The sequence below is a fragment of the Mustela nivalis genome, assembly GCF_964662115.1.
Source record: "Mustela nivalis genome assembly, chromosome: 9".
Taxonomy (NCBI): domain Eukaryota; kingdom Metazoa; phylum Chordata; class Mammalia; order Carnivora; family Mustelidae; genus Mustela; species Mustela nivalis.
The window spans coordinates 46004612-46017048 of NC_139028.1; the positions used below are offsets into that span (position 1 = coordinate 46004612).

The 12437-nt window shown below is 47.0% G+C and overlaps 1 protein-coding gene across 2 annotated transcripts in view; it reads right to left on the reverse strand.

The window, feature by feature from the left end:
• Window positions 1-12437, reverse strand: part of FAT3 (FAT atypical cadherin 3) — a 652787-nt gene that overhangs the window by 25520 nt on the left and 614830 nt on the right. For both annotated transcript variants that reach the window (XM_082683341.1, XM_082683340.1), the window contains 2 exons: window positions 12067-12224; window positions 4309-4777 (listed from right to left, as the gene is read on the reverse strand). In XM_082683341.1, coding sequence (XP_082539467.1) covers window positions 4309-4777; window positions 12067-12224 — 627 coding nt within the window. The remainder of the gene's footprint in view (window positions 1-4308; window positions 4778-12066; window positions 12225-12437) is intronic.

Consider the following 12437-nt stretch of genomic DNA (forward strand, 5'->3'; position numbering starts at 1 on the left):
TGGGATCTAAGATACATTCCTAGTATTTGCAGGGATGCCGATGCTGTTGGCTCCTAGAACACATTTTAGGTGACAAGGATACCAAGAGCACAGGCTGGAGGGGGGTTCCACAAACCTGAATCAAATCCTGGCTTCCCCACTGTACTAGCTGTGTGACACAGGGCTAGTTCCTGAACCTCTCTGGCCTGTGTTTTTAATCTGTAAAATGGTGGGGCATGGGGGAAGATTAGTACTGAGCCCAGTGTATTTTAAGAATTGTCACAGCGTGTAAGCACCTATCAGGCAAGCACTTACCACAGTACCAAGCACAAAGTAAGAGCATAATACATGGTAACTCTTAACATTTACAAATTACCAAGTTCTCACTTTGAGAGTTAGACTTCTGGTCTCATGCAGAGCTGATAGAATGGCTATTTCTGGCCTGGTGCCTGCCTGGCTCGCTGCACTGCTTTGCCAAATTATAGCTTAGCTTCAACTAGGTTTTTCCAGTAATGGGCTTGAGCAGAGCAGGACGAGGCAGGGAGGACTGAGGACTCCTTATCCAGATTGTGGGTGCTCAGTGGGCAGCTCCCTACCCCACAGGGTCTGGTAATGCAGGGGTCAGCGTGGGACGAGGCCATTTCTCCTCCACGGTGGTTGCTATTTCCAGTTCATGTTTATGAAATATATGTAATTCCAAGGCTTTAACAAGAGAGAGCCTTCCTTTTGTGGTTGATTTACAGAGTCATATTTACACTCTTATTACAAGTTAGCATTCCGGGCTCTAATTCCCTTGGGGCTCCCGCAGATCATTCTCAGGATAGCTAGAGTTATACGCTGGTCAAACCTGCTGACCATGTCATTCTGAGTGAGCAGACGCGGCTTCCTGGCTGCTTCCTGCCAAGGGCCTGCTTGGGTTTGGAGGAGGCTAGAGCACAGCCCCGCCTCTTTGAAATAGAATGCCTCTTGCTGTGGGTTGCTGCTTTAAAAAGTCTGAATGCTCTGCAAGCTGGGATAGCCACAGTTGGAGAGTGAAGCCTGTCCCCAGGAGAGCCGATGACCAAGACGCCAGCATTCTTCAGTGGTCAAGGGGGTGATTATACTCAATTACGTGTTCTGGAAATTTAAAGCCACACACAGCACAGGGTTCGAACAGCAGGAAGACGCTGAGTCAATTAACTTTTGTCACCAGCCTCCTCCCTTGTATGGAGTCACACCGGAAGCATCTCACTCCACTTTCTCTAACCCTCTCCCCCTTTTTGAATACTGTCTGTATCCCAGCCTTTGATCTGGAGAAGCGGGGCTCCCTCTCTCTGTGATTACACACCTCTGCAGCCAGAGGGCATTCTTTAAGGCATGAATATTCTTCCATTAACGACTGAGGGTTTTGTTCTTTTTAAACCATCCCTCACAACTAGGATGATTTTTTACTTTCTTTTAAATACCCTTACAATTAGCTGCATAGTTTCACGGACGGGAGTTAAAGGCCAAATTATTGGTTATTTCCTTCCTGGCTTTTCTCCCCCAATTTCAGGCATTCGCAGAGAAGATATAAGGGCCTAGCAAAAATTCCTCTCATAGGTCCCCTGGGTGGCTCAATCGGGTAAGCGTTTGCCTTTGGCTCAGGTCATGATCCCGGGGACCTGGGATTGAATCCCACTTTGGGCTCCCTGCTTGGCAGGAAACCTGCTTCTCCCTTTCCCACTCCCCCTGCTTGTGTTCCCTTTCTTGCTGTCTCTCTCTCTGTGTCAAATAAATAAATAAAATCGTTAGGAAAAAAAAATTCTTCTCATATTAACAGATAATAGTGGCAAGAAAATGGATTTCCTCTCCTCTTTTTTTAGAAGCTGAGGTTTTAATCTTGATACCCAGGAGCAGGTGGATAGATACCTCCCCACGTATCAGAGGAGGAATTCTGTGTCTTTGCTTTCCTAGGGAAGCAACAGAAACCCAGTTTGTGGATTTCCTGGTAGGTGGTGAAGAGTTTGCTGGCCCTACATTCAGTACTACTGTGCACAAGACCCCCAGATTGGGGATCATGGCCTGGGGGTCGCTGAGGTAAGAACCACTGGGCCTCCTCCACTCAAGAGAAAGTAGACTTGAAAGAAGAGAGTCATATAGATGGAGATGAGGAAAGATACTTTGTTTTAGGAAAACATGAGCCTCCAGGCACAAAGGAGACATTTGAACTGATGGAAGTCTATCGCCTTGGAAGAAAGGGCACCTGTTGTGGAATCCCAGTTCCAAACCCAAAGAGAGGGCAAAGTGGGGAGCAGGAACAAAGAAGAATGGGAGAGAGACCAGGCCAGGGCAGGCCTGCGGGGAGAGGAAAGCAAGCGCTTGAGGCCGTGTGAAAAGCATACAGCATGGGGGTCCTCAGTGTTAAAATGTAGTTAAGCCAAATGAGATTTAAAAAAACAAAAAGTATTGTAAGATTAAGAGTCACTTATGGTTTGTCAAACTGAGGGTTGCTGGGGGGAGGGGGTTTGGGAGAAGGGGGTGGGATTATGGACATTGGGGAGGGTATGTGCTTTGGTGAGTGCTGTGAAGTGTGTAAACCTGGTGATTCACAGACCTGTACCCCTGGGGATAAAAATATATGTTTATAAAAAATAAAAAATTTAAAAAAAAAAAAGTAGAAGAAAATTGCCATGTTGACACGAGTCACATTCACTTAATGAACATACCTGCACTGAATACTTAGTTCACGGATTTCAGGCAATTAAAAAACACTAAAATGCACGTCGCAGAGCAAGATTCCCTTTTTCCTTAAGAGGGTGATTATTATCGTTACTATTATTTTAAAGATAACCCATGGCGGAAGCCCATAGCTTTGCCAGCAAAAACACCATCCTGCCATCGCTGAAAGTATGTTACAATTTGTGGCTATGCACCGGGCATTTGACATGGAGTGGTGTTCTGTTTCAACCCAATTTAATTATATGCTCCTTTTATATATCGTGGATGGCTCGCACTAGCAGAATTGTTTTGCCTGGTGAAAAACTGGCCATGACTTGTCATAATGGGCTGGTTTATAGAACCACTGAAGTATAGTTACTGCCCATCAGTCGGGAATTATGGCACCATAACAACCCTTTATTTACATATACTGCTGAGACAGTAAAAACAGCAAATAGATTTCTTAAATCGAGACGGCAGAAATTTCCCCCCAGGGCACTTGGCCCTCATTGTGGCGGCAACATATGCAAGTCTAAATAACTTTGGTGTCTGTATTTCGGCAGTGTATCATTTCATGGACAGTTTATAACATTCTAATAATAAAATGGACTCTAAATTCGGAGTTGGGCTTCACGAACATTAGATGGTAATGCGCACAGCAGAATCTCTAAGTGATTTGTGAGGAAGGTTTAAATTTGCTAATCACACTACTGCTGAGAGACTCTGCAAAGGGGCTCGCGTGTGATCAGGGGCTGTTGGGAGGCAGCAGAGGCTTCAACCAGGGGAGTGCCTGACCCAGTTTATGTCAGCGCAGGAACCGCAGCTGGGGAAGTCAGGGATTCTTTTACTTCCAGACTCCCAGGACTTAGATGATCTTGGCCTTTCCCTCAAACAGCAGAAGCCCTCCATTCCCTTCCTATGCTTTTGTTGTCTCTCCTCTTCTTTCTTTCTTCTTCATGATATAGGTTTGGGGAAAAAATTTATTGCCGTAGAGCCTCGCACCTTCACTGTTTATCTGTCCTGAGATTCCCTGTAAAATGCCCTCTCTTTAGTCCTGACCCTCTACCCCTTTACAGAGCAGTCACTGGATTTATTTTTAATGCTCACATTTAAAAAGCATTCTACAAAGCATCTCCACTCTCTTTCCATTCCTGGAGTGGTGGCTTTAACCCTTCCCTCCCTTTCTAGGGAAGTTCCATGTCTGGGCGACAAAGGATCGCGTGGGGATGTCATGATTCAGATTCTGCCACCAATCATTCTGCAGTGACGCCCATGTGGCTCAAGAGGGCTGATACCTCAAAGAGGGTCCTATTCCTCCCCAGGCCTGGAAAGGTGTGGGGGGACAGGGGATGGGCCTCGTGACAGCATCTCTGGGCCCCTGAGGTCACAGCCCTGAGCCTGTAGCTTGCTGTGAAAGGACCAGTGACACTGGACACTTCTCAAGCTCCCGGACCTTCCTAAAGGAAGCCCGGCCAGTGTCTGAGTGGGAGAGCACTTGAGTGGGGGAAGCCTGTAAAAGCCAGTCCCTCGCAGGTCGATAGGCCCCTCTGCCTCCCCACCCCCACCGCCCCTACCTTCTCTACCCCATCCTCCCACCATCCCCAACCCCCCACCCCTGCCTGGTGGGAGAGCGGAGCGAGGTGCACTCACCTCCCGAGGGCAGGCCGGAGCAGCTGCCCCCATGTTGGCATGGGCTGCGCTCACATGCGTCCGGGTAGAGCACGCAGCCCAGCTTCAGCTCGGTCAGGCCCACCACCTCCGCGAAGCTGCTGCGCTTGTTCTGGAGCGGAAGCTCGTTGTTGTTCAGCACCACCGAGTCCAGGCAGCCCTGGAAGCCGCTCAGCACCTGCGTGACCCGCGCGTCCATCAGGCTGCGGATGTTGTCCGCCTGCACCAGCGCCCCGAAGTAGATGGTGCTTTCCGTGCTCAGAGTCTGGAAGTAGAGGGGTGCCCTGCGCCGCTCCACATAGCTGTCGTCCAGGGACAGGCTTGTGAAATTGCGGTTGAGCTCCAGGAAGACAGAGTGCCAGCTCCCATCATTGACCGCCCTGCCGGAAATGCCCAGGATCCCCGGGCCATTGCCGCAGTCCAGCTGGAACCACAGTTTGCCGTCCACGATCTGTGGGGGGGAATGAGCATCGGGCGCTTTTCAGTATGCATCTGGCAACAGACTCCTGGACACCCCGGTTTCCACCCTGTCCATGGGAAACCTCTAGGATAGAGGTTGCTTTGGGGGTCAGTCCTAAGTCTGTGGTGGTTTGATCTCTCCCCATGATGTGCCGTACGCATGCCTGAAATGTCCCAGATCTTGCAAGGAGTAACACCAGCACATCTGCATAGATCTGCCATTAAATTTAAGAATGTTCCTATTCTTTGGATCGGTGCCTTTAAGAGGTCACAACAATATCTTGTTGAGGGGGTCTGTTGATTCTCTGCACCCTTCTTTGTTATTACCACCGCAGGAATGATTTCTGTGAACTCAACATTTATTTACAAATATTTATTGAACATCTACTATGTCCTAAGCAGTGTTCCAGGTGCTACGGAGACCACTCTGAGCAAAAAGAGTTACTATCTCTGACCTCAGGGGCTTATGTTTCTTTGCGGGGGAGATGGCCATAAGTCAGATAAGCACTGAAATAACTAGGTACTCCACAAGCAAGTCTGTGTGAAGTTTCTAGAAGGGAGGAAAAGAGGCCAGGCAGAAATAAAAGATGCCCTACTTCCCGGCTTCATATATGGTTAAGATTTTAAAATGCTTCTATATTAAACACTCGTATATTCTTAAGACAGTTCTTTAGGGGATGCCTGGGTGGCTCAGTTGATTAGGCAGCTGCCTTCAGCTTTGGTCATGATCTTGGGGTCCTGGGATTGAGTCCCACATCGGGCTCCCTGATCAGTGGAGCCTGTTTCTCCCTCTCCCTCTGCCGGCTGCTCCCTCTGCTTGTGCTCTCTCTCTCTCTGTCAAATAATAAATAAAATCTTAAACAAACAAACAAACAAACAAACAAACGGTTCTTTAAGATGGCTGCCCATCATTTAGGTTAAGATTATCCCAAAAAGTGTTCAGGGCTTGGCCATTTGCTTAGAATATAGCAGTGTATGTTTAATGACATCTGGTCCCCCAGAAGGGTTTATCTGGGTAACTGTTCACGCCTCATTGATGCCCCCAGCCCCGGTCCAGAGTCAGCTACAACAGAGACCTGCCTACTTTGATTGCACTGGTGCACGGAGGGCATCCAAGTCCGTTCTGGGAGGCTAACAAACCACAGGGGGATATTAAACTCAGAAAGTGTGTGCTGTTGAGTGATGGCGGCCAGCCAGGACCTGTTGGCCGGGAACCGGTCCTCCATGGAGACCCAGGTTCAACTGTTACTGAGGACACGGACTGGCCTTTGAATCCCCGGGGATCCACCCTCCCCTCTGCATTTCCTAGAAACGCAAAGTGGCTTGAGGATCCAGGGAAGGATGCTGGACCCCTGTCCTGCCGACAAACCGATACTGGGCCATGCAACGACCTGCAGCTAGAGACTGTGAAGAAACAAAAGGTGCTTTGCAGGCCTTTCTGTGTGACCCAGCAAGGGGGTCTTGTGGGGGCCAACATCTGAGTCATGCAAGGCTGACAGGTCTTCATTTAGGATCTGCTGACATCAGTATTCTCGTACCAGAATGTGGGCACAGAACACAGACGTGGGGAGAGTGGGAAGGGGAAGTGAAGGGAAGGCAGACCTTCCGGATCTCGAAGAGCGAGGCGGGTATACACACCAAATGAATTCATGGAAACAGACTGACCCACTCTTCCCAACACGTGCTTGATTTAGGATGGCCTGATGGGGATTTTTCACAGCATTGCTCATCCTCACGAATGAAGTATTTCTTTCCCTGTGCTTCAGTGTGTTCCACAGGCAACGAATTCTCAGGGACTCACATTCCTGCCTCTGTGGATTCTCTAGCCCCTTCTCTTCCTGCATATAAAGTCATGCTGTGGGAATGTGCATAGATGGAAGGCAGGGCGCTGTGCGAACCAGACAGAGCCCTGGGAAGTATGAATGAGGACTCTCATGCAGGATTTGTTGTGTCACACCCAGGTGACCTGGAGAGCACTGGATGACCTGTCTGGGCTTGGGACCCCTTATGTGGTGAGCAGAGATCGTTGCTATGGCTCCTTTTCCGAGGAGCCCACGCCCACTGCAGAATGGTTAGCTACCTGGTACACAGTGCACACATACTCCACTCTGAAATGCAATTGTATACACATAAAGAGACCGGAGGCAAATATTTGTGTGTTTTTTTTCTAGAGCTTTCCTATGTGATCTACGCTGTTTTGCCTCGGTCATTTTTTGGTTCCACAAAATGGACTGAATGGATATTGTAAATCATACCAGTAGACTTGCTCAGGAAAAACTCCTGGGTAATATTCATATTTTTATTTCAATGTAAGTAATAAAATGATCAAATGCGACGTTGGGGACTTCCTTCCTCTGGCACAGTCCATCTGCTGTTATGCTCTGTGGCTACAAAGGGGTGTCCCCAGACTATCAAGGAAGATCTGGTGGTGAAGCTGCGATTCATCGATGGTTTTGTAAGATGGTGTATTCCATTAACAGATTTCCTCGGTCCATTCCCTTCTCCATCCCCACTCCCTACCTCTTGGGATAATAACCAAGTTGCAAATTCATCCAGGAGAGCCACTGTAGCTCTAATGTACTCATATACATCGAAGTTCCGTAACTAACAGACATAAAATGATCCCATAGGAACAGTGAGTACGGTTCCGTTTCTTTTCTGCTGAGAAAAGTAACAGCAGCAACCTGCTGAATGATTGGGAAGCCTGATGCCTTTGGAAAACAAGAGTGATTAGTATCCTCAAAATTCTAGGCATTTGGAATTATAAGCCTTGTTTAGGTGACACGCCAGAGTGCTGATGTCAGAGGTAACTTTGTAAACGTTCACCTTTTCCTATGTCACAAGCCTATTACGCCCGGGAGGGAACACTAGTCTGTTCACACTGGAAACTCACGCTCTGATCATATTTAGCTTTTCTGTCTCCAGAATAGAGTAGACCTCATTCAAAAGGATCTTTTAAGAGGACAGAGCCTTCTCAAGCCAGACAGCAAGCTATTTTAATAGAAATTGTATTGCAGGTGAACGTGTAAAAAAAAAAAAAAAGTCTGCAGCAATGATCTGAAATGATGTGCTTGGGGGAGGCAGGTAGGCAATTCGGTCAATGAAATGCAAGATTCTGAACAGGACTCTAATCTTATAAGATATTTAGGTCCTTAGTTTTGTCTAAAATCAGCGATGGGCTTTAACCTGGATCTTGAGTGGCTTGGGGCTTGGAAGACAAGCCGTCAGAGCTCTAAGTCATTTTGTAGGAAAGCAGGATTTTGAGTGAAAAAGTATATAAATCATGGCACAAAGTCTTACTGCTTCGAATCTTTGGTTTGTGGCTCCAGCAAATGCACTGATGCCCCAAACTTGTGAGAGGGTTAGGAACTATTCTTTGTAAAGGGAACTTTTGAAAAACCTGTTTTCAAGGCTGTCATTGATAGTTATCTGGCTCACAAAATATGCCTTAAGGGTGTGCCTGAGTGGCTCAGTTGTTTAAGAGTCTGCCTTTTGCTCAGGTCATGATCTCAAGGTCCTGGGATCGGGCCCTGCATCAGGCTCCCTGCTCAGTGGGGAGTCTGCTTCTCCCTCTCTCTCTGCCCCTACGTCTCTTGCTCTCTCAAATAAGTAAATCAAATCTTTAAAAAAAATACCTCATCATATGTTTTTACTCATATGTGGAACGTAAGGAAGAGCATGGAGGACCACAGGGGAAGGGAGGGAAAACTGAGTTGGAAGAAATCAGAGAGGGAGAAAGACCATGAGAGACTCTGGACTCTGGGGAAACAAACTGAGGGTTACAGAAGGGAGAGTGGGGGAGGATGGGGTAACCAGGTGATGGGGATTAAGGAGGGTACGGGTGGTTCTGAGCACTGGGTGTTACATGAAACTGAAGAATCTTGAATGCTACATCAAAAACTAATGATGTACTATATGCGGGCTCATTGAACATTAAAAAAAAAAAAAACTTATATGAATGAATAAATGATCATCCCAGCCCTCCCAAACTCTTCTTTTGATAAACACCTTTAGTACTCCTGACCCGCTTGCCCTGGTCAGAGGGTCAGATCCACTCCTGACTGGTTATGTTTGGGTAAGCCCACCCATTTTCTCTCTGAACCTGTTTCCTCACAGGCGAAAAAGGACGGGCTCCTATCTAGGCACAGGAGAGTGCAAAAATACATGCATGTATTTTGTGAAGTAGTTTGTAAACTTATAGGTATCTTATTATTATCATCCTGTAATTGCTATCAGTTAACTCACTTCTTAGGGATACTCTTACACAGGTCCTGGAAACTCTGGAATCCTGTGTGGGCTTCCTTGCTAGTTTTCTATGTTAGAAAGATCCGGCCATTCCAAGGGGGCTGTTTTAAAAAGTCAGTGAGATTTCCCTGACCATCTTCCTTTTATTCCTGGGGTTTTGAGTTAGCTGTATTGGAGAATCATCGAAATGAAACCATGTGTCATCTATAACTTCCCCACAAGATGAAATGATGACATTTCTAGATTAACAAGCAAGGACTTCTTGTGCTTTCACTATAATATTGGACCCAAAAGACGGATACAGGGGGAAAAGCTGTAAATTTCTCCTAGTGATCTGACAGGTTTCTTACACAGGTTTGAGAACAGGCAGAGAACCTATTGCACCATTTTTATTCTTGTTTGGGCTGCCTGAAAATTCACTCATGGTTTGTGTTCAACTGATATAGCAACCCTTGGTCTAGATTTTTTTTAACAATGATATTCTGCTCTTCCCCACTTCATTGGCTGGGTCTTAACCTTTTATTTTCATCTTAATGGTGCTCTGATCTTACTGCATTTCGGTATTTATGGTAAGCCTGGGATCTCTTCTGGAAGAAGACAAGGTGTCAATGGTCAACTGAAGAATGAGCACCTTCACTGCTGTTAAGAGACAGTGGTGCTCCTTGTCCATGAACATTTTTAACCCTTGAGGTCCCGCGCAATACTTCGACTGTCTTCAAGGGGTTCCCTACACCCCCATGGATTGTCTCAAGTACTTTTTAGAGAACAGGCTCTAACTGGGAAAGTAGAAACAACCACGAGGTGCAACTTAAACAAAGCATTTCAGTATAGTCGTTGAACCTGAGTACAAGGCACATACTGTACCTAAAGCCAATGAAATTAAATCTTGCATGAGGCTGGAAATGTTAAGCAAACAGATTCAAATCCCCTAAGTGGATATTCCTGGCAACTGTAGGAGAATATCTGCTATAGTTCAGTACAGCTGTGTCCTGCTTTAGGCAAACTCAACATATGAAAAGCAAACGTACCGAACAGACAGATTGGGGGTGATTATTCACATCACAAAGGGATTAATGGAAGGGTTCCTTCAAATAGCCACCATCCACCGTTTATTAGAATTCCATTTACAGAGATTCAGTTTACACAACTCTCAGAAACACGCTTGTTTCGTGAAATACAATATACCTTAGGAGCCAGAGCTGCCTAAAAGGTTTAATTATTCTTCTTTCCCATCCCCAGGGTCCTGTGCGTTTTAGACCTTTGCCAACGAAGTGTCAAATGACAAGCTCTGTTTTTAAGATCTGGCCATTCAGGCCCAGTAGTTTTGTTCGCTCTCAGATTCAGTGCTCTAGAAGAGATCTGCTAGTAGGAAGTGTCTGCCTCGTAAGGAAGGTCTGCAAACCAGAGGTCCTATTAAGAACCTGAAGGAAACGGAGGCCGGCGACACTTCAGCTGAGCTCTTGGAGCTAGAAGCTCTGAAGGGCCAGAACCCTTCCCCAGCAAGTATACCAAACCCCACCTCCCAGGGCTATTTAGAAAGTGATCTGCTGACCTAAGGCAGGCAGGTTCGGGGCTAGAGGTTAAAAAGACAGGACTTGGGTCTTTGCCTGTGTCTTCCTCCACCACAAATACTGGATTTGAATTCACTGTTTGCTAAAACTGTGCCTTGAGAGCTTCTCCTTTTGGCTTTCCGAGAGCTGAAAGGATTCTCTGAGTTCAAAGAGTGTGGGTCGTGGGAGAGCCCCCCCACGAAAGTTTTAAACCCAAACTGCCTGCTCCCTCCCTCCGGCCACCACGCAGTGCCCTGCACTACCAGAAGCAGGTGAATAAAAGCCAGTGTGATAAGAGAAGCTACAAGCACTTGTTGTCCTACATTTTTTCTCCCTCTGGGATGAAAGCCTGGGACACCTCATCGACTTGGATGTAACCAAGCTAACGATCAAAGAACAGAAGCTCTAAAGGCCCACCACGATCCCAATTAAGCCCAGTGATGGAACCCTAGGAAGGAAACAAATGTTGGCCATTTCCACTTGTATGGGCACTTCCTACCGGTCAGACTGCATTGGCCTCTGAACACACAATGGACCAGTACAGGGACCTTGCGAGAATGGGAGAACAGCATCAGATTAAACATCTCCCTCCTTCTTCTCCCTTCTCCTCCTGCGCTGGAAGGCTTCCCTGGGTGGACAGATGCCCAGAATGTGACTTCTGATGAAATGATGGTAGCAGCAAGGCTGAGAGCCGGGGGAGATCAGGCAGGAGAGCAGCATATACAGTGAGGGACATGGGAATGCAGGTCCGGGCCCCGGGCGTTTATGAGCTGGTTGACCCCGGGTAACGAACTTAACCTTTCTGAATCTCTGTTCTCTCCTTGATCAGATGGGGCTGATTGTGTGTCATAAATGTATCATATTAACTTAGTCATAAAAAACAAATGAGGGGCACAACACCGTTAGTATTCGTGTTGTCGTCGGTTTCACGAAGGCACCAGAAGCTGTGAGCCAGAGACTTGGTCTCAGGGAGATCTGGCTGCTTTGGAGCGTTTCTGAGATTGGCAAGGATTGCAGCAGTGGACAACTGTGGGCTGCGACAGGACGCTGGGAACCTCCTCCACCCTAGGTCTCCAACTTCCTCCCCGAGTAAGAAGAGAAGTCACCTTCAGGGTCAGTGGGGGATAAGCCCGTGCGGGAGAAGAGGAGACAGACAATCTTTTTAAAGGACCACCCCTGCCGTGGAATTGATTAGGAATTGCATTCTAATGAACTGTGGCATGATTACAGCTCCAAGGAGGGCAGCCCTTGAAACCACTCTAGAGAGAGATGCCCCAATATCCGAAGAGCCTATTTTGAAGCCGAACGTATAAAAAGGAAATGGGATATTGGCGCACTTCCCAGGACTGCGGCTGCTCCGCTCTGCCCTCCAGCCAGTTTCTGGTCTTCAGAACTTAAAAGACAAAAAAGATTTCAGGCCCCAGTCCGAGAGCCAAAATATTAACATGAGAACTGACTGCAGGAAAAGATAACCCATTTTAATTACCTTCAGAATTATGCAGGGATTTGCTCTGGTGTACATTATAATCCCGTTGCTTTGCAGGGTGCGCAGACGCAGAGCGAGCCGAAAGTCCTCTTCTTTGCTATTTTCAGACAGCCGGTATTTGATGTAACTGTTTCCAGCAAAGCTGAGAGAAGTGTGCCCTGAGAAGACCATTAGGAGAAGACATATATACTGGCAACATCCAGACACGGTCAGAGACTTAAGAGATCACCCAACAACCACCAAGCACGTTGATGAAAGACCGTGGGAAGTTAATGAAGGCACTGAGGAGAAGCCGCTTTTGATTAAAAACGGGTTCTCTCCACTTCAGGTCACAGCTTAATTCCGAAGTGAAAAAAAAAAAATTAATTCAT